The sequence below is a fragment of the Cherax quadricarinatus genome, chromosome 83 (assembly GCF_038502225.1).
Source record: "Cherax quadricarinatus isolate ZL_2023a chromosome 83, ASM3850222v1, whole genome shotgun sequence".
Classification (NCBI taxonomy): Eukaryota; Metazoa; Arthropoda; class Malacostraca; order Decapoda; family Parastacidae; genus Cherax; species Cherax quadricarinatus.
Window position 1 is genome coordinate 20,652,701 of NC_091374.1, and position 24,216 is coordinate 20,676,916.

Consider the following 24,216-nt stretch of genomic DNA (forward strand, 5'->3'; position numbering starts at 1 on the left):
ATCCCCTAACCCCCGCAAATGTGGAGGGAGACCTGTAGTCATTATAGTTGTACATACAGTGGACCCCTGACATTCAATATTAATCCATTCCTTAGAGCCATCGAATGTCGAAAATATCGAAAGTCGAATTAATTTTCCCCGTAAGAAATAATGGAAATCAAATTAATCCGTGCAAGACACCCAAAAGTATGAAAAAAAAAATTTACCACATGAAATATTAAGTTTAATGTAATAGAATAATTACAATAAAAACAATAACAATAGAATAATTGACACTTACCTTTAATGAAGATCTGGTGATGATTGATGAGATGGGAGGAGGGGAGAGTGTGGATGGTGTTAGCATTTAGAAGGGGAATCCCCTTCCATTAGGACTTGAACTGGCAGCCTCACCATGCCTTACCACACTGTGTATGCCACTACGATTCTTAAATCTTTCAAACCAACCTTTGCTGGCCTTAAATTCGCTCACATCACCACTAGTTGCAGGCAATTTCTTTATCAAATCATCACGCACTCCGACACATGCACTCCACTTTCGTACTTTGGAATTATCTCTTTCTTCATTTCAATAGTCATTAGCACGTTTTTTCTCGAAGGGTTGGCACTAGAAGCTTTCTTTGGGCCCATGGTTACTTATTTTGCAGAAACAAGCGCCAAAAACAGTGATAATATGGATAATATGGAATGTATCGAATGTATCCTTAGATGCGCACACACACTGGCTGGCTTGTAAACTGGCACACACGGGGCAGTTCAGGCCACATGTGGACACGTCTCGTACAAATTGTATCGAACGTCGGGTTTTCCATCGAATGTCGAGGCAAAATTTTTGCGTTAAAATGCATCGAATGTCAATGCCATCGAATGTCAGGGCTCCACTGTATTTCTATTTATCCAATTTCTTCAACTTATCCAGCAAGTTGGTTCCTACAAAGCCATAAACCATTCCAAATTTTATGTAAGATACACCAGCAATTTAAGTTTGTATCTGATCAGTAGATTTTCACTTCAGATACTACACTGAAACCACTTTGTTTAATATACATGTACAGTGGTCCCCCGAGTTTCGTATAAAATTCATTCCAGAAGGCTGTTCGAGTGCCATTACTGAATGAATTTGTACCCATAAGGAATAATGTAAATTAGATTAGTTCATTTCAGACCCGCAAAAATACAGTGGACCCCCGGTTCGCGATATTAATCCGTTCCTGAGAGCTCATCGTAAACCAAAATTATCGGAAAGCGAATCAGTTTTCCCCATAAGAAATAATGGAAATCAAATTAATCCGTGCAAGACACCCAGAAGTATGAAAAATAAAACTTTTACCACATGAAATATTAAGTTTAATGCAATAGAATAATTGCAGTAACAATAGAATAATTGACACTTACCTTTAATGAAGATCTGGTGATGATTGATGGGATGGGAGGAGGGGAGAGTGTTGAACCTATTGTTTAGAAGGGGAATCCCCCTCCATTAGGGCTTAAGGTAGCTTTTCCTCCTGCGTAATGTAGGTCCTGCTTGGCAATTTCTTCCAAAACAGGCCTGTTTCGTCACAATTAAACACTTGTTCAGGTTTCAATCCTTCAGCCTCTATGTACTCCTTGAATTCATGCACATATTTTTCAGCCACTTTGTGGTCTGAACTGGCAGCCTCACCATGCCTAATCACACTATGTATGCCACTACGATTCTTAAATCTTTCAAACCAACCTTTGCTGGCCTTAAATTCACTCACATCACCACTAGTTGCAGGCAATTTCTTTACCAAATCGTCATGCAACTGTCTAGCCTTTTCACAAATGATCGCTTGAGAGATGCTATCTCCTGCTATCTGTTTTTCCATTTATCCACACCAATAACAGTCTCTTAACATTTTCTAACACTTGCAGTCACTGTTTCGTAATCACAGTTGCACCTTTTGCAAGAACAGCTTCCTTGATTGCCGTTTTCCTGCTCACTATAGTAAGATGGTTGATTGGGGTTTACTAATCTTACAGAGAATAACTAAACAATGTCCAACCTAAAAGCCTACATAGTGTAGTGTATGTTTTGCTCCATTATTGCTCAAATTTCATAGTACAATCTCTTAGTAATTAAATAATCAACTACCTCATTATGTGATTTTACTAGTAAGCATAAGTCACCTTATGTAATTTTCTTATTTACTATTGTTTGCTTAAATATTAGCTGAATTGATACTTTCTCTGTCCATATTACAACCTCATACTTCTTTAAATACTATTAACTGATATTACTTACTAAAATTAATAATTAAATGCCATTTTTACTGTCAGTACAATTTACTCTTAACATTTTTGACATCATTTAATTACCATTACTTGTCTAATTACCATAACCTGTTTTAATACCACATTTACTATCTTAGAGTACTCTTAAATACCTTGTACTGCCAAATAACCTCTAGTATAACTACCACTGCAATATTGAATCCAAATAACTGTTCTTAAAATTTAATACTTGAAATAAACATTACCTTTTTTTTTTTTCTAATTAATCTTTTTTTGTAATCATTGTTGCTTACTAAAATTTTATTAAACACCATATTTACTACCAGTCAATTTTACTTTTGTACATTAATCATTATTTTATACTTTTCATAACATATTGTTGCCAAATTTTCAAGTTTGTATATTAAACTCCAACCTTTATATTATCCTTTGTACCTGTGTACCTGTGTACCTGTCTACCATCTTACTATCATATTATAACCAAGTCATTACCATTGTTATTTTTTACTTATTATTCTTTTGGTACTTTAATTTGTGAATTTTATTTTGTCAATTTAAATCTAGTTATACTCTTGATCTTGTTAACAACCTATATCAGACCCTAGTGCAATTGCAAGTACCATTTTAATTTGTATTTTTATATTATAAGTTTATACCTAGTTGTACTTCAGCTCATTCTAGCTCAATACATAGACAACACCTAAACTAATTATACCTAGTTGTACTTTAGCTCATTCTAGCTCAATACATAGACAACACTAAATTCATTATATTAGACCTTAGTGCAATTACAAGAGTGAGTCTGGTGCCACTTGTAATTTGTTTCTTTTTATAGTATTAGTTTATACCTAGTTGTACTATAGCTCATTCTTGCACAACACATATACAATATCAATTTCATTATGTTTATTAGTGACTATTCTCCATATGACCAAAGTGCTTTAGTGGTATACCTATTCAAACCTCCCACCACTACAGAAATCAGTATTAGAACTCACCACATAATACAGGATATAAACACCCACTATTTAAACCTAAAAGATGAATGATCACATTGACCCTGATCTTAACCTCCATAATCTAACACACAATCAAAACTTATTGGAAAATAACTGCCTTTATTACACAGCATCACGAGCCAGCACTATCCTGAACACTGCTCAAAGTCTATCAGTTCTTAACTACAACATCAGGTCCTTAAGCAAACACTATGATGGCCTCCTGGCACTCCTTGAGTCACTAAAGACACCCTTCTCCTGCATTATTCTTACTGAGACCTGGCTTAAGCAGGACACAATAGATATCTACCCACTACCAGGATACACAGCAATCCACAACTGCAGACCAAACCAAGTTGGGGGTGGTACTGCAATCTATTACTCTAACCAACTATCTTGTATTAGCACTAATTGATTTAGTGATGAATACGGGGAATACATTTTTGCTAATTTTACTGTAAAAAACCTCAAGATGCCTATAACAATCGGTGCCATATACCGGATACCCCACACAAACATCCCAAACTTCAGTGAGAATCTAAAGTCATTAATAACAAATGAACAAGCACCATCTTCTCTTAGCTGGAGACTTCAACAACACACTTCTCATACCAACAATAACTAAACCAACCAGGCTGACTGAGACAAATGCAACCATAATAGACCACATACGGACCAATATACTAGCCCCCCTTAACTCAGGGATAATCACAGATAGCACTACTGACCACTACCCAACCTTCCTTTTAACAAACATTAGTAAGCCACCACGCGAATACAACAAAGTTTCGTTTAGACTCCATGGCGAGGCCTCAATAAGGAATTTCACAGCAGACCTAGAGACTGTTGACTGGCCTACAGAATTCTCCAATGCCAATGGTACTGACGATTGGACAGACATTTTTCTTAACAAAATACTTAGACTATACAACAAACATTGTCCTATAAAAACGAAACAGATCACAAATAAATGGCTTGGTTGCCCATGGCTAACCAGCAGCATTCTGAAATCCATTGATAAGAAACACCAATATGAAAAGCAATGTAGACAGGGCTTAATACACAAAGATTTTCTTAAAAATTATTCAACAGTTCTCACCAAATTAATAAAGAAAGCCAAACAACTGTACTACTACAGCAGATTCACTGACACAAGAGGAGATATAAAAAATACCTGGAAAACACTTTTCCAGATTCTGGGGACCCACAAACTGAAAAAAACCAAGAATATTCTTCTAACTAAACCTCATGAAACACCACTGCATCCCACTGATACAGCTAACAAGATAAACGACTTCTTCTCAAGCATAGAATCTAATCTCGCCAGTAAAATCCCACGTACCAATGCCCGTGCCGGGGACTACCTAGATGGGAATTTCCCAAATTCCTTCTATCTTGTACCAACTGAGCCCACGGAAGTCACTGCGATCATAGTCACTTAAAAATAACTCGGGGAATCTGTCTCATGTCCCACCATTATTGTACAAGCGAGCGGCCCATGTCTTTTCACATGGTATTACATTACTTTTTAACAAGTCACTAGAAACTAGCACTTTCCTGACACTACTCAAGACAGCAAGTGTTACACCAATACATAAAGGTGGTGACCCAACAGACGTAAACAACTGTAGGCCAATATCAAACTTACCATTGCTATCCAAAATCTTCGAGAAACTCGTGCACAGGAGACTATATTCATTTATAACGTCACAAAACATACTCAACCCCTGCCAATTTGGATTCAGGAAAAATAAAAGCACTAATGATGCAATTATGAAAATGCTAGACCTGCTTTACTCAGCATTGGAAAATAAGGAATATCCACTAGGAATTTTTATTGACCTAAGAAAAGCGTTTGACACAGTGGACCACGGCATCCTACTCCACAAACTTGACCACTATGGTATAAGAGGCCATGCGCTTACATATTTTAAATCCTACCTTTCTAATAGGTATCAGTATGTCACCATTAAAGACACAGCCTCATCAATATGGCCACTTGATACTGGAGTTCTGCAGGGAAGTGTCCTTGGACCCCTGCTCTTCCTCATATACATCAATGATCTTCCAAACGTATCCCAACACCTGAACCTCATTCTCTTTGCTGACGACACAACTTATGTCATCTCTCACCCTAATCTTGCCACCCTCAACACCATTGTTAACGAGGAGCTGATCAAAATATCGACTTGGATGACAGCCAATAAACTTACACTTAACACTGACAAAACCTACTATATTATGTTTGGTAGCAGAGCAGGAGTTGTGCAAATTAACATTAAGATCGACAACACTCTAATTGCCAGACATAATGAGGGCAAATTCCTAGGTCTATACCTCGACAACAACCTGAATTTCAGCACCCATATCCAACACATAACCAAAAAAGTATCCAAAATGGTTGGGATCCTCTCCAAGATACAATACTACGTGCCGCAAAATGCCCTTCTCACACTGTACCACTCACTTATTTATCCATACCTCACCTATGCTATTTGTGCTTGGGGATTAACTGCAGCAACACACCTAAAGCCAATAATAACCCAACAAAAAGCTGCAGTAAGAATAATCACTAAATTCCATCCCTGGCACCACCCCCCCCCTCTTCATAGACCTAAACTTACTCCCTGTTCAGTACATCTACACTTACTACTGTGCAGTCTACATCTACAGGACCATAAATTCCAATATTAACCTTGACCTAAAATGCTTTCTTGATAGTTGTGACAGAACCCACAGGCATAACACCGGACACAAACATCTCTATGACATTCCCAATGTCCGACTAAACCTTTACAAAAATTCAATGTATGTCAAAGGCCCTAAAATCTGGAACACCCTACCTGAAAACTCTAGAACTGCAAACACATTCATCACCTTCAAAACTACCATTAGAAAACATCTTATCTCCCTGATACACCCCATCAACTAATTACACGAATACCACCTGGTCGTTCACACTTACGCTCACTCACCCATTTGACCATAAACAGAAATATCAATCTCAATCTTAAAATAATGAATCCTAACTAGTTATAAGTTGGCCTGTGATACTCCATTACTGAAACTATGTATTGTGCCAAAACAAAAGCATTCACATTGCTAAACTCACAAACTAGTATTTAGTTACTTAGCCATAATACCAACTTACCTCATAATTTGTAATATTTTAATGTTAAGAATTAATCTAAGTCTGCCCGAAATGCCTAGCCATGCTAGGTGTTCTAGTGGCCCCCTCTGTAATTAGTATTTTACTACATGTAAACCACACAATAACCAAATTCTGTAAACTCAGTATTGTAATCCTTATAGAGAATAAACTTTGAATTGAATTTGAATTGAATTGAATTTACAATCACCTGACAGCAACTTGGAGCACTGCCACTTGCAGAAATTCTATATGTTTACCGTTTTTTCCATTTTTTTTTTTTTTTTAGTTTTCGTGGTTTTTATGATACGTACTGTGGAAAATTGCATTTATCTGAATGTATCATTATATACATAACAGTAAATGAACATAGATAATTATTATTTATCAGTTACACAAGTAGGAATTTGGGACACCTAGGTCGCAAAAAATGTCCCCCTTCGATATCTACCACTGTCATATCCACAAGTTGCTCCGGACCTATTAATTAAATGAAATATACATCACCAGGAATGCTGGTAAATATATAAATTTGTGGACTGTATATTAAAATTAAAAAAGGATTATAGTATATACACATTTATATAACAGAAGGAGAATATATCTTAATCATAACAGTCACCAATTTGACTGGAGATTAAGTTGTCATGTACAGGACCCCCCCTTTTGCCTACATTTATGAAGAATTTACTGGCCAGAAATTAAACATAATTTAGACATGACTTATCTGAGGTTCCTGGAGTTGTCCTGTCCTGTCGTCTGATTCTCAAATTATGCAGGAATGCACATCCAACAATTTCGCCTCCTATTTGAGAGGTGTCAGCCCAATTTTAACCTCTAGAGCACGAAAAATTCTTCCCATTATTCACAACGTGTTATTCAATTCAAACAAAATGGCCACTGTCCCTTCTCCCCAGGCTCAGTTTCCCATTTTCTATGACAAATGTTATTAAATACAGTATGGCCATCTATATACATATAAATACTGAATTTCTGGAAAATATATACAGTATTTTCCACAGATACGATAATTATATTTATACTAAATATTTTGATTTCGTGGCCAATTGTTGTTTGTACACAAATATTATATATGAAATTATAATCATACTGTCACAAACACACCTGTACACACTGATAGGTGATTTTGTACACCTTGCTGAATCACATTCTATTATCTACAGCTATATACAGTGGACCCTTGGTTTTCGTGTTTAATCCATGCCAGAGCCATCGGCCAAAGCTGAAACCATTTTCCCCACAAGAAATAATATAAATGGAATTAATCCATTTCAGACACCCAGAAGTATCAACAAAAAAATTTTTGTAACAAATATACATTTACATGCACAAAAGAATGAACATTAAACATGACACTTACCTTTATTGAAGGCTGTTGTTGCTGGAAGGAAGGCAGGGAGGAAGGGAGAGGGAAGATAGGTTATTGTTTGGAAATGGAATCCCCCTCCATAAGGACTCTAGGTACCAGGTCCTTATCTGGGGTCACTTCCCTCCTTTGTTGTTTACTGTCACTAGAACTAGCTTGAGAGTCAGTGGACCCCTGTTGCACAAAATATCTGTCCAGATAGGTCTTTTTCTGTCGTCTGTAAGATTTGCCTAAAATGGGACATGGCATTGTCTTTGTAAAAGTCACCAGCACGGATTGCAACAGCTTTCTCAGGGTGATGTTTCTCCACAAATGAATGCACTTTAGTCCACATTGCACAAATCTCCTTAATCTTTGAAGAAGGCACCTTCTTCCATCTCTCTTCCTCCTCCTCTGAAGCAGTTTCCTCAGCTGTGGTTTGTTGCTGTTGCAGATGAAGCTCTTGCAGCTCATCAGTGGTTAGCTCTTCATTGTGGTCCCCCACCAACTCTATCACATCCTCCAAACTCACATCCAACCCCATGAAATTCCCCAATGCCACAATTGATTGCACAACAGGTCGACAGGGTCAGCCTCAAACCCTTGAAAATTCTTCTTTTGGACAATCTGGCCACAATTCTTTTCCAAGCAGAGTTCATCGTCCTGGAAGTCGCTCTCTGCCTATGCAGTGGAAGATATTGAAGTGATTCTTCCAGAACTCTCTTAGGGTCAATTCAGAGTCCGAGGTTATGTCAAAGCACCTTTGAAACATTGCTTTGGTGTACAGTTTTTTGAAGTTTGCAGTGATCTGCTGGTCCATGGGCTGGAGGAGAGGAGCAGTGTTAAGAGGCAAAAACTTCACTATTACAAAACTGAATTCCTTAGACAATTGGTCTTCCAAGTCTGGAGGATGAGCAGGAGCATTGTCCATTAACAGGAGGCACTGAAGCAGCAGTGTCTTATCCAGGAGGTATTTTTTCACACTGGGGCTAAACACTTCATTAAACCATTCCAGGAAAATTTCCCTTGTGACCCATGCCCTACTGTTTGCCTTCCACATCACACACAATTTACTCTTGGCAACACTGTTTCTCTTGAACACTCTGGGATTTTCAGAGTGATACACCAGTAAAGGCTTCACTTTGAAATCCCCACTAGCATTACCACACAACAAGAGAGTTAGTCTTTCATAGGCTTGTGTCCTGGGAGTGCCTTTTCCTCCTGCGTGATGTAGGTCCTCTTTGGCATTTTCTTCGAAAAGGGGCCTGTTTTGTCACAACTGAACACTTGTTGGGGTTGGAATTTTTCAGACTCTACATAACATTTGAATTACCACACGAATTTTTCAGCCATTTGTTCGTCTGAATTGGCACCCTCACCATATCTTACAACACTGTGTATGCCACTTCACTTCTTGAAAGTTTCGAACCAGCCTTTGCTGGCCTTGAATTCATTTTTATCACCACTTGTTTCAGGCAGTTTCTTTATGAGATCCTTATACAACTGCCTTGCCTTTTCACAAATAATGGACTGCACAACACTATCTCCTGCTAACTCTTTCTCTCTGATCCACACCAACAACAATTTCTCCACTTCATTTGTTTGGGATCTCTGTTTGGTTATTGCATTCACCCCCTTCGTAACATCTGCTTCCATGATTTCTCTTCTCTTTGTCACAATGGAGCTGATCGTTAATGGCGACTTCCCATACATCCTGCCGAGTTCAGCAATGCACATGCCACAATCATATTTTCTTAGGATTTCTTTTTTCAGTTCTACAGTGTTCCTCACTTTCTTTACCAAAACACTGGCACTAGGAGCTTTCTTTGGGGCCATGGTCGTGTATTGAGCAGTCACATGCGATAAACAAGTGGCAAAAACAATGGATTATTATGAAATGTTTCATATTTCCTGGCAGGATATGTTCACTGACCGAGAAACAACGCTACACTGGCTGAGAATGCGTACAGGAGGTGGCTTTCTCTGCGCGCTGGGGACTAGACAGGTTCCATACGATCGACGAAAACTAAAGCCAAAAATCGGCGAAAGAAGTCTGCCAAAACCTAAATCAATGATAACTAAGATCGACAAAAACCGAGGGTTCACTGTTCAAGTATTTACATGTCTCACTTATGTTTCTAGAAGTCCACGACTGTGTGATTCTCCATGAAGCATGGATTCATACAGAGTGCCACCCCACACTGGTGACACATGAATCATGTGTCCTTCCGCTGTTGGGGTCGTTTGGTGGTGGTAGCACACAACACACTTTTTCTGGGAATACATACTTCTTCTTTGGGGTAGGTGGTATTGGTATCAGGTAGTGACAGTCAGGGATGATTTGGTCTGGCACTTCCCCCTCCCCCACTGGCTGTGGTTAGGGCACATGTCACTGTTGATGGGCAGGTACAGGTGTGGTACTATATTTATTTTTTATTTGGACATGATACATAGATGTACAAAGAAATATACAGTAGGGCCCCACATATACGGCAGGTTAGGTTCCAGGCTACCACCATAAAGCGGAAATCGCCATAAAGTGGAACACCCTTTTTTTTCCCACTTATAAATGCATACAAATACACCTACCATCCGACTTACGACCTGCTCGACTTATGACCACTCAACTTACGACTGTGTTTTTTATGCCAAATTTCTGGGAAATAAACAACTATATGTGTTGTACACAGTGTTTATTCTAAACCTTACAGTATAAAATACAGTAATAACAACATAAAAAGTAAAGTAAAACATGAAATTCCAAAATAAAACAATAAAATAAAGTCATTACAAAAATGTTTTTCAACGATGAGAAATTTCAATTACTCAGATATGGTAAACACGAGGAAATTAAATCTTCATCAGAGTACAAAACAAATTCTGGCCACAAAATAGAGCGAAACACCAACGTCAAAGACCTGGGAGTGATCATGTCGGAGGATCTCACCTTCAAGGACCATAACATTGTATCAATTGCATCTGCTAGAAAAATGACAGGATGGATAATGAGAACCTTCAAAACTAGGGAGGCCAAGCCCATGATGACACTCTTCAGGTCACTTGTTTTATCTAGGCTGGAATATTGCTGCACACTAACAGCACCTTTCAAGGCAGGTGAAATTGCTGACCTAGAAAATGTACAGAGAACCTTCACGGCGCGCATAACGGAGATAAAACACCTCAATTACTGGGAGCGCTTGAGGCTCCTAAACCTGTATTCCCTGGAACGCAGGCGGGAGAGATACATGATTATATACACCTGGAAAATCCTAGAGGGACTAGTACCGAACTTGCACATGAAATTCACTCGCTACGAAAGCAAAAGACTTGGCAGACGCTGCAACATCCCCCCAATGAAAAGCAGGGGTGTCACTAGCACGTTGAGAGACCATACAATAAGTGTCAGGGGCCCAAGACTGTTCAACTGCCTCCCAGCATACATAAGGGGGATTACCAACAGACCCCTGGCAGTCTTCAAGCTGGCACTGGACAAGCACCTAAAGTCAGTTCCTGATCAGCCGGGCTGTGGCTCGTACGTTGGTTTGCATGCAGCCAGCAGCAACAGCCTGGTTGATAAGGCTCTGATCCACCATGAGGCCTGGTCACAGACCGGGCCGCGGGGGCGTTGACCCTCGGAACTCTCTCCAGGTAAACTCCAGGTAAATATTCAGTAGTAAAGTTCGACTTACGACCATTTCGACTTACAACCGGTTTCTCGGAACCGAACTCGGTCATAAGTCGGATGGTAGGTGTACTAGATAACAAGTTTACACTAACATATATTAAGTTAGCAATAGAACTAAGCATCAAAAAACAATAAAAAAGTACAATACACACATAGTGCACTCATTACTTACCTTAAAATATTTAAAGCCTAATCTAAGGTGAGACAAGTAGTATTTATTGTAAGAAATCAAGTGTGGTATGTATGGTAGTCAGCCAGGCTACCATACCAGGCCACCCCACCTACACATAATATTCTATTACATTTAAGCATCCCAGAGCAATAAAATGCATATGCAGTTTACTCATTACTTACCTTTAAATATTTGTAGTCTTAATCTAGGGTGAGATGAGTAGTATTTATTGTAAAAAATCAAGTGTGGTATGTATGGTAGTCAGCCAGGCTGCCATACCAGGCCATTCCACCCACACATACTATTCTATGATATTTAACCCTTTCAGGGTCCAAGGCCCAAATCTGGAGTCACGCACCAGTGTCCAAGAATTTTCAAAAAAAAAATTTTTATTTTTTCTTATGAAATCGTAGAGAATCTTTTTGTGAAGGTAATAAAACAAAAAGTACGAAATTTGGTGGAAAATTGACGAAATTATGCTGTCGCGAATTTTGATGTGTCAGCGACATTTACGAATCGGCGATTTTGCCGACTTCGACTCCCATTTTAGGCCAATTACATTATTCCAATCAACCAAATTCTTAGCTATTTCACTAGTATTACTTCTATTCTATCGATTGAGCCCAAGAAATCGCCAAGTCAACTGTTTCAACTACAAAATAAAGTGATCGGAAATTGTTAATTTGGCCAATTTAACACAAAGTTCAAAATATTCCAATTTCAAAATAGGGTCCAGAATAAACAATGTAGGCATTCCTGGCACTAAACTAACGTTTCCTCTGTTCATTAGTTATGTTTTGAGGCTTTACAAATAAATTCCATTTTGATTTTTTATTCACATAATGAATTTTATTCACATAATGAATTTTTATTCACACCAAAAAATAGAAGATTTACTGTTATGCAATACTGTAATAATTGTATAAATATCATCACCATATTTGTGAATGTATATTAGACCCACCAGCTGACGTGTATTAGACGTGTGAGGTCGTTTGTTTACTCTTGAATATCGGCAAAAATTTAACATTTCCGCTACTTTGAGCTCAGTTTCAAGCCATTTCCAGTGCTAAAACCAATCAAAATCATCTCTATTTCTGTAATATGTCTTCCATTCTATCAAATGAGACCAAGAAATCGCAAATACAACTATAAAAAACATACGAAAAAACACTGCAAAGTTGCTGTTTTAATCGAAAAATCATGATTTAAGTTTTTTTCTCTCATTACACACACTGTGCTGCAGGATCTGTTTTATGTGGTGCACACATACCACATAGATGTATTCTCTCATATCTAGGCCCAAATGTACCACTCACAGTTTATCAGAGTGAGCTGAGCTCATGGCGTAGATCTACGGTTTGGACCCTGAACGTAAAGCCGTAGATCTACGGGACGGACCCTGAAAGGGTTAAGCATCCCAGAGTGATAAAATGCATATACAGTTCACTCATTACTTACCTTAAAATAGTCCTAATGTAGGGTCAAGGGTGAGTAAATGAGATAAAATGAATAAATGAGAGAGAGAGAGAATGAGTACATGAGAGAGGACAGGTTTTTATTTATTTATTTATTTATTAATTTGAACATGATACAGAGAAGTACAAGGAATACAATTTTTACAGTGCATCATGCCAAAGCCCCTTGTATGCAGAGCATTATGGGGAGGCTTAAAATTAACTTAAGATTAACTAAGCAATGATACATTCAATGGTAAAAATTACAGTAAACAAATTACAACATGAAGTACAAATGAGTATTTCAAATAAGAAGCATTAAAGTTGTACAAATCTGAAGCATAACAATGTATAATATAATCGAATCAGATCGAGTATAATCAATGATTTGTAGTGCAGAAACAGGTCATATGGTCATTAGATGAGTTACTGTGCATTCAAGAGAATGGTGTATTCTATTGGGTAATGTAATTAAAAAAAAAAATCATAGTTTGATAGGGTCACAGGTTATACATTTATGAGATTCAGTTATTCAGTATTTATTTAGTTATGCTATTTGTTTTATGACATTCAGGGAGAATTTTGCAAAACATTGTTGTTTTCTAGTCTTTATTTCAAACATATTAAAGGCATTGAGCATTGTAATGTCTAAAAGGTGGAAAAACACTTGTATATACTACTTGCGACTCCTACGTACATAGTCAACGAACCTTATCATCATGTTACATTTATCAGCTAGTCACATATTGTTTGTATAGTCGATGACAGCAGCTGGGTTTACAATACGTTCATTGGTGTCCTTATTCACTTTGTACCATCTCGTTTCTGTGGATGGTTGACAGCAACGTAACATTCCGTTTGTACAGTGTATGACCCTTGGAAAGGTATGGTTCCATCATCTTGCAAACAACATCACTGGAAATGCCCAACATCCATCTGTCATCATCGAGTGTGTTTCTCCCGGTTTATACAGTGACATCTAATACACGTACTATGCTCAGTATATATTGCTTGAATGACAGGCATCCCTTGAACAGAATCAAGGACTCATCGACAACAGTGTTCTTGAAGGGATAAAAGTATGCACTGAATTTCTGCTTCATATACATAAACACTTCCCTGATTTTGTAAAGGTCATTTCTGTTAGGCCTATTCCTATCTGAGAAGTGCAACATTTGTAGCAACAGAGTGAATCTGTTGCAGGGAAGGAGGTCACGAAAGACAGGAGTACTGATGAAATAGTCTGTGGACCAGTAATGGCGATTCTGCAACCTCTGTGTTATCCATGATATAGTGGCAATAATTATTGATCTGGGTGACAGTCAATTTCATTATAGGCTTGTCAAAGTATAACTGGAAAGATTCTAACCCTGTAGACTCATTCGTGATGGGACATTCTGGTATGTCACTTCCACTGGCATCAAAATAAAAAAGCTGTGGCATGAATGTACTTTCTATCCAGTTCTACTCATGGTCACATGGTGCAGGGTGGACCTGTGGCATGGGGGAGCAGGAGGAGGGATGGAAGTAGAGGCAGCACATGGTTGAGGGGGTACTGTAGGGCCCTTTGTCTGTCCACCCACTGTGCCACATGGGCCAGGCACCATACCACCCACCACCACCTCCTCCTCTTCCTCCATCCCAGCATATTCACCTTCATGATCACTATCACTGTCAGTGGCCGAGGTTTTGGATCATGACTTCCCATGACCCTTGGGGACTGCATATGGCACACTGCCTGAACGTAGGCAACGACGCCTAAAAGTACACATTTTTCGGGGAATAATGAATGTCACTATCACTCGATGAATCCTCTAATAGCATAAAATCAATCTCATCATCTGGGTTATCGTCAATATTTTCATTAATTCCTTGATCATTAGTGGCCACATCAGTCTCAAATCCACTAAACTCACGTTCTTTATCACTTTCCTCGAATAAGAGTGTGTTAATATGCCAAGAATGCCATGATGTTGACCCAAGATGGAGCTGAATGTCACTGGTGCTACCATGTGGTACGGCGTGGTCCCCAATTGTTTTCATACAGCACACGCTGAGTGCGCAGACCCATTCTCATGTCTAGGCCACCCAGGCTTATGCCAAATTTGAAGCCAGTGAAAATAAAAAGTAGATCTACATTCGGAGAGCTAGCGGTAAGAACGTAGATCCATGTTTGGACAGTTAACCCTTTCAGGGTCGCCAGGCCCTCTCCGAGACTTGTTCTCAGGGTCGCCAAATTTTAAAAAAAAAAAAATTATTTTTTCTTATGAAAAGATAATCTTTTCTCGATCATAATGACACCAAAAGTATGAAATTTGATGGAAAACTTATGGAATTATGCTCTCGCGAAGTTAGCGGTCTTGACGATGTTTATGCATTGGCGATTTTGCCCACTTTGAGCCCTATTCTCGGCCAGTTCCAGTGTACTAGTCGACAAAAATCATAACTATTTCACTAGAACTCCATTTTTTCTGTTGAATGAGTACAAGAAACCACCCATTTACCAATTTCTACTATCCAATACAGTGGTCAGAATTTAGCAATTTTGCCAGTTTCACACAAATTTCAAAAGATGCCAATTTCCAAATAGGGTCCAGAATAAACAAGAAAGACATTTCTGGCACTAAAATAACATTTCCTCTGTTCATTAGTCACGTCCCCACGCCCCTCTTACATTCTTTTGCTTTCTACTTTGAATTTTTATTCTTACAAAAAATAGAAGATTTACTGTTATGCAAACTACTTCATTAGTGTGGAAATGGTATAAATAATATCAGCGCACTTGTGAAAGAATATTAGACTCAACAGTTGATGTGTATTGGACGTGTAGCATGATTTGTTTACTTTTGAAGTTTGGCAAAAATTGAAAATTTCTGCTAGTTTGAGCTCAATTTCAAGGTGCTTTTCATTGTAAAACCAATCAAAATTATCTCAATTTCTGTAATATGTCTTCCATTCTATAAAATGAGACCAGGAAAACTAGAATACCATCATAAATACCACACGAAAATACAGTGCAAAGTCGCTGTTTTAAACCAGAAACACTGTCAAAGTTTTTATTTTCTCATTACGCACTGTGTGCTGCAGGTTTTTTTTATACTGTGCACACTGACCACATAGACCCATTCTTTCATATGTAGGCCTACCAGCTTTCTCTCACTAGATTTGAGGACGCTAGAATTTAGGCATACTAGTATGTCAAAAACCCTTTTGCGTAAGCCGTACTAGTACATCGGAAACTCTGAAAGGGTTAAGGGGTTAAACAAAGCATATCTTGCATAGCAAACATTTTCAAGCACAGTAAATGAATCTTTGATCTCAAGTAAATGTTAATCATCTGCTTAAATATAAACCATACCCCGGGTGGGGATAGAACCCACGGTCAGAGAGTCATAAAACTCCAGACTGACACGTTAGTTTTTGACTCTCTGACCACGGGTTCTGTCCCTACCCATGTATGAGTTATTTGCAATAGTGTCATTATGATTTTGTGAGTAATGTTTAAATATAACAATGTACATGGCAAACAGCCAGATGGCAAACTTGATTAGTAATACCTATGCTATATGTAATAAAAAAACAATTTAGAAATTTGATACATAGCAGTGACACCCCTGCTTTTTATTGAGGGGATGTTGCATCATCTGCCAAGTCTTTTGCTTTCGTTGAGAGTAATTTTCGTGTGCAAGTTCGGTACTAGTCCCTCTAGGATTTTCCAGGTGTATATAATCATGTATCTCTCCTGCCTGCATTCCAGGGAATACAGGCTCAGGAACTTCAAGCACTCCCAGTAATTGAGGTGTTTTATCTCTGTTATGCGCGCCGTGAAGGTTCTCTGTACATTTTCTAGGTGAAATTGCTGACCTAGAAAATGTACAGAGAACCTTCACGGCGCGCATAACGGAGATAAAACACCTCAATTACTGGGAGCGCGCTTGAAGTTCCTGAACCTCTATTCCCTGGAACGCAGGCGGGAGAGATACATGATTATATACACCTGGAAAATCCTAGAGGGACTAGTACCGAACTTGCACACAAAAATCACTCACAACGAAAGCAAAAGACTTGGCAGACGATGCAGCATCCCCCCAATGAAAAGCAGGGGTGTCACTAGCACGTTAAGAGACCATACAATAAGTGTAAGGGGCTCGAGACTGTTCAACTGCCTCCCAGCATACATTAGGGGGATTACCAATAGACCCCTGGCAGTCTTCAAGCTGGCACTGGACAAGCACCTAAAGTTGGTACCTGACCAGCCGGGCTGTGGCTCGTACGTTGGTTTGCGTGCAGCCAGCAGTAACAGCCTGGTTGATCAGGCTCTGATCCACCAGGAGGCCTGGTCACAGACCGGGCCGCGGGGCCGTTGATCCCCGGAACTCTCTCCAGGTAAACTCCAGACTATTCTAGATGATTTGCTGGTATGGATCCCGGCCCGGGTCTCTTCCCATTTGGTAACCCAGCAGGTATGATAGACATTTAGTTAATGCAGGAAGGTATGATTTGTTTTCCTGTGTGATAAAAAAAGAAGTGTTAGCATGCCATAGCTCTTGTGTTTAACACTTAGTCTTGCAATATCTTGGGAAGAAGAGTAATGGTTTATGTACAGTTGACCCCCGAGTTTCAGTGGCATTGTATTTCATGAATTTCGCCTTTCAGTGCCATTTTTCGGCAAAAAATAAACTCACGGTTCATGATTTTATTCGTGATACAGTGGCGGTAAGGTATGCGTCTGGCCCTTCTCCCAACATCAGCCCACAAATAAAGCCAGCCTCCCTCCCACACCACAGTCAGTGTGGCCCCAGGGCCAGACTCATGGAACTCTGTGTTCATCAAGAACTGCAAGAAGCCCCTATCACGAGCCTTTTCCATCCTATGGAGAGGGAGCATGGACACGGGGGTCGTCCCTCAGTTACTAAAAACAACAGACATAGCCCCACTCCACAAAGGGGGCAGTAAAGCAACAGCAAAGAACTACAGACCAATAGCACTAACATCCCATATCATAAAAATCTTTGAAAGGGTCCTAAGAAGCAAGATCACCACCCATCTAGAAACCCATCAGTTACACAACCCAGGGCAACATGGGTTTAGAACAGGTCGCTCCTGTCTGTCTCAACTACTGGATCACTACGACAAGGTCCTAAATGCACTAGAAGACAAAAAGAATGCAGATGTAATATATACAGACTTTGCAAAAGCCTTCGACAAGTGTGACCATGGGGTAATAGCACACAAAATGCGTGCTAAAGGAATAACAGGAAAAGTCGGTCGATGGATCTATAATTTCCTCACTAACAGAACACAGAGAGTAGTCGTCAACAGAGTAAAGTCCGAGGCAGCTACGGTGAAAAGCTCTGTTCCACAAGGCACAGTACTAGCTCCCATCTTGTTCCTCATCCTCATATCCGACATAGACAAGGATGTCAGCCACAGCACCGTGTCTTCCTTTGCAGATGACACCCGAATCTGCATGACAGTGTCTTCCATTGCAGACACTGCAAGGCTCCAGGCGGACATCAACCAAATCTTTCAGTGGGCTGCAGAAAACAATATGAAGTTCAACGATGAGAAATTTCAATTACTCAGATATGGTAAACATGAGGAAATTAAATCTTCATCAGAGTACAAAACAAATTCTGGCCACAAAATAGAGCGAAACACCAACGTCAAAGACCTGGGAGTGATTATGTCAGAGGATCTCACCTTCAAGGACCATAACATTGTATCAATCGCATCTGCTAGAAAAATGACAGGATGGATAATGAGAACCTTCAAAACTAGGGAGGCCAAGCCCATGATGACACTCTTCAGGTCACTTGTTCTATCTAGGCTGGAATATTGCTGCACTCTAACAGCACCTTTCAAGGCAGGTGAAATTGCCGACCTAGAAAATGTACAGAGAACTTTCACGGCGCGCATAACGGAGATAAAACACCTCAATTACTGGGAGCGCTTGAGGTTTCTAAACCTGTATTCCCTGGAACGCAGGAGGGAGAGATACATGATTATATACACCTGGAAAATCCTAGAGGGACTAGTACCGAACTTGCACACGAAAATCACTCACTACGAAAGCAAAAGACTTGGCAGACGATGCACCATCCCCCCAATGAAAAGCAGGGGTGTCACTAGCACGTTAAGAGACCATACAATAAGTGTCAGGGGCCCGAGACTGTTCAACTGCCTCCCAGCACACATAAGGGGGATTACCAACAGACCCCTGGCAGTCTTCAAGCTGGCACTGGACAAGCACCTAAAGTCAGTTCCTGATCAGCCGGGCTGTGGCTCGTACGTTGGTTTGCGTGCAGCCAGCAGCAACAGCCTGGTTGATCAGGCGCTGATCCACCAGGAGGCCTGGTCATAGACCGGGCCGCGGGGGCGTTGACCCCCGAAACTCTCTCCAGGTAAACTCCAGGTGAGTGACCATCACCTCACGCGTTCATAAGATATATTCTATTCGTTTGTGTGCTTGCAACTGTTATATAAGCCACCATGGGCCCAAAGAAAGTTTCTAGTGCCAGCCCTTTGGTAAAGGGCTGAGAGAGAGGGGAGAATGTGCCTTCTTCAGTGATTCTATGATATGTTACGATACTAAAGCAGCAAGAGTCGATAAAGACTTTAGTGCCAGCCAGCGATAAAGTGTAACATTAACAGTGTAGCAAGTAAGTTAAGTCATTTACTGATAGAAAAATGACGACACAAAACTTAACTCCTCCATTGTTGTTTGAAGTATATAGGGCGACTGACTAACACCTCCATCTCTGCTGCTGCCATTCACCACCACTATGTAAGGCTTATCTTTCAGTGGCCCTTATACACCCAACAACAACACAACACAACAGCACATGTGGCCTACATAATGTATATTTTATTCATATGTCGTGTTTCTATGTTATTAATGTTGTTTATTATGTCATATTAGATGAATTGTGATAGATAAACAAGCCGTAGAGTTGATATTAGTGTCATATTGAAGGACTATCTTGTCCTGTGTCCAAAGACGCTCCTGCCTCCGCCACAATTCCTAACATCCGTAATGACATTTTATTCATACACCAACAAGAGCCTTCAGTAAAGGTAAGTGTGATATTATTGTTTTATACTTGATGTCTCATTGTTTCCTGTATGTACTGTAAATCTTTAGTTTATGAAAAAAAATATTTTTTGTTAATACTTTTGGTCTGAAACAGATTAATTGGATTTCCATTATTTCTTATGGGGACAATGGATTCGCCAACCGTGAATTTTGCCTTTTGGCGGACTCTCTGGAACAGATTAATCATGAAACTCGGGGGTCCACTATACTGTACATTGGGTGTGGACATTGCCCGTCAGTGTTTCAATCGTTTTTTGGCGCCCATTCACTTTTAGCAAGACAGGTATTGAGTAAGAGAAGGTGAATGTGTTTCATTCTTTTAAGTTGTCCTAACTTGGTAGGAAACTTCGATCAGTGTTTCAGAAAAAGAGTACGTGAATTACCTTCACGAGTTTAGTGCTTTTTTTTAAATAAAATGCCAATTAAAGAACAAAAAAGCACAATACCGTGACTGGAACAATACACACATAACTCATACGTAGAAGAGAAAAGCTTATTGCAATGTTTTGGTCCATCTTGGATCATTTACAAAGTCCTGTCCCTGTTTACTCACCTATATATACAGGCTCCCTCTATCAGTCATGTTTGTGTCACTTTGTAAATGGTCCAAGACGGACCGAAGCATTGTTGTAAGTTTCTCTCTTCTTTGTGCCGATTATTTATGTAAAATACTAATTAATGGGCAAAAAGTGGTTTGTGTTGTAAAACAAGTGCATTATATTTTTCAGGCCATAAGTGATCTTTAATGCAGTGAAATTAATTTTTATACAGGTTCAGTACTACATGGCAGTGCTACGAGGGGAGGTTACTTTGCCATCGCATGAGGAAATGGATGCTGCCATGTCTTCTGAGCTCCATCAGCATCACCGCCTGGGTTACGAGGACAGACATTTCCACAGGCTGGGATTGGAGAGGCAGATGAACTACATTAATGAATTATCAGCATTGGTTGGCATTCCATCTCTTAGAGCTTCTAATCAAACTATTGTAAAGATCGTACTCCTCAGACTTTTATTTTCATACTCAGTGTTCAAAAACTATCAGTATAGGGTTGGAAGTGATGAGAGTGTAACAGAGTTGTTGGAAGGGAGGGTAGTGAACACTTCGAAGGATCTGGGATGGTTAGTGACCGTACAGATGGCTCGCCTTCTCTACCGGGACTTCTTTGGTGTTGTTAATTTTGTGTGTGGTATGTTGTTCTCAAAGATAAGGAGCTTTCTGGCTAAATGCTTTTTTAGATCAGATTGATTATTTTTTTTATACAAGTGCACCAGAGAAAAAGGAAACTATCAACATGATTTTCCCTATGACAAGGGACTGATTGAAGGGCAAAAACTACCCATATAGTGTGGAATAGTTTATAGCCTTGTATGTGGTATTCAGAAGGCATTTCTCTATCTTTCAGGTTGAACCAGGTCTCTATATTACCTGAATATGCAGGTACAGGTCCGCCATCACAAATCCGGAAATCAGTTATTCAGTCCCTTCAGTTACTCAGCACAAATTTTGGTAACGTAATTTCAAATTTCCAGGGTCGCCACACAAACCTGCTGGTACTGTTTGGTGGCGCTACTTGCTGCATAAGTCATTCCAATTTCTTTTTCTCTATTTATTATTACAGTGGACCCCCTCATACCGATGGCACCACATAATGATTAATCCGCATACCGCTTGCTTTAATCGCAAAAATTTTGCCTCGCATACCGCTTAAAAACCCGCTCACCGATTTTCGTCCGAGACGCGTCCAATGTGCGCCCTCAGCCAGCCTCACATGTGCCACCCGTGCCATTGTTTACCAGCCAGCCTCCGTGGTAACATCCAAGCATACAATCGGAATATTTCGTATTATTACAGTGTTTTCGGTGCTGTTTCTGGAAAATAAGTGACCATGGGCCCCAAGAAAGCTTCTAGTGCCAACCCTACACCAATAAGGGTGAGAATTCCAATAGAAATGAAGAAAGAGATCATTGATAAGTATGAAAGTGGAGTGCGTATCGCCGACCTGGTCAGGTTGTACAAGAAACCCCAATCAACCATCGCTACTATTGTGGGCACCAGAAAGGCAATCAAGGAAGCTGTTCTTGCCAAAGGTTTAACTGTGTTTTCGAAACAAAGATCGCAAGTGATGGAAGATGTTGAGAGACTCTTATTGGTGTGGATAATTGAAAAACAGCTAGCAGGAGATAGCATCTCTCAAGCGATCATAAGCGAAAAGGCTAGGAAGTTGCATCAGGATTTAATTAAAAAAATGCCTGCAACTAGTGCTGATGTGAGTGAATTTAAGGCCAGCAAAGGTTGGTTTGAGAGATTTAAGAAGCGTAGTGGCATACATAGTGTGATAAGGCATGGTGAGGCTGCCAGTTCGGACCACAAAGCGGCTGAAAAATATGTGCATGAATTCAAGGAGTACATAGAGACTGAAGGACTGAAACCTGAACAAGTGTTTAATTGTGATGAAACAGGCCTGTTTTGGAAGAAAATGCCAAGCAGGACCTACATTACTCAGGAGGAAAAGGCACTCCCAGGACATAAGCCTATGAAAGACAGGCTTACTTTGTTGATGTGTTCCAATGCTACTGGTGATTGCAAAGTTAAGCCTTTATTAGCCCTTTCAGGGTCCAAGGCCAAAATCTGAAGTCACGCACCAGTGTCCAAGAAATTTTGAAAAAAAAAAAAATTATTTTTTCTTACAGAATTAAAGAGCATATTTTTGTGAAGGTAGTAAAACAAAAAAAATTAGAATCTGATCAGTACTTACCGAGATACAGTGCCAAGAAGTTTGTAGAAAATGATGTGGTGGCGGCAACATCGACAAATTCCACATACGCATATTATATTATTTTGTTGTTTTAGTTGTTTTTTCTTTTCTTTTCCAATTTTTTTCTATTCCTACTAACATTTGGGGCCTGAGAGACCAATACTGTATATAATTGATATATATATACTCACTGTATTGAACACAATAACCGCACTAAAGTTATTATCATATTATTGTTTACCACTGTTGTTTATTACAATAAACATGCACAAATATTGTATAATACTAATGTTCTATCATATATTTACATATTTACAATCACTGGACATGGTTTTAGAACTGCTGGAGCTTGTGGAACTCCTTGAAACAAGGCACCATGCACAGAGGCACCTTACATTCCTCACACATAAACCGAGTGTCTTTGCGTCTTTGTTGCCGTCGTTTTGTTTGTGCACAGACAATGCATCTCTTCTGAGCAAATTTCTTTTGAGTTGAAGGAAGCTGTATTATGAAATGATCACCTTCTCTCCTCAAACGCTTGGGTATATTGTGATGAATTCGAGGACCATGTTGTATTGCAGGTGTTGTTACCTGGTACTTCATTATGAGTTGTCTGACAACAGACAAACAAAATTCACCATACGGTGGTCTGTTACCAGTTTTTATTTGGTACATATTATATGCATTCAGCATTGAAATGTCCATGAGATGGAAGAAAAGTTTCATGTACCACTTGTAACTCTTACGAACACAGTCAACAAAACCAATCTGCATGTCACACTTGTCAACCAAGCGCATGTTTTGTGTATAATCAATCACTGTCACTGGTTTTCGAATACGTTCATTAGTCACTCGATCAACTTTGCCACTGTCTTGCATTTCATTACGGTGAATGGTTGTCAACAATGTGACATCTCGTTTGTCATGCCACCGTAATGCCATGATGTCATTGGCAGTAAACACCTGCACGTCATCACCACGAACACCTGCGTTGAGCCTGGGCATATGTTTACGGTTAGAACGCACTGTGCCACACACATCTGTCTTGTTCACTCACATGAAATCACTGAGTAATGGGCTTGTGTACCAGTTATCGGTATATAATGTATGGCCCTTACCAAGATAAGGTGCCATCATGTTTCTCACTACATCACCTGATATACCCAATAACATCTTGGTATCTTTCAATGTTTTACTACCCGTGTATACAACAATATCCAACACCAGGCCACTGTCACAATCACAGAGTACAAACAGTTTTATACCAAAGCGGTTCCTCT

General features: G+C 39.6%; 1 protein-coding gene across 1 annotated transcript in view; it reads left to right on the top strand.

Annotated features, from left to right (window-relative positions):
* LOC128685584 (uncharacterized) overlaps positions 1-24,216 on the top strand; it is an 88,577-nt gene that overhangs the window by 25,444 nt on the left and 38,917 nt on the right. Inside the window, exon 4 of the mRNA XM_070102905.1 lies at positions 20,950-21,165. Coding sequence (XP_069959006.1) covers positions 20,950-21,165 — 216 coding nt within the window. The remainder of the gene's footprint in view (positions 1-20,949; positions 21,166-24,216) is intronic.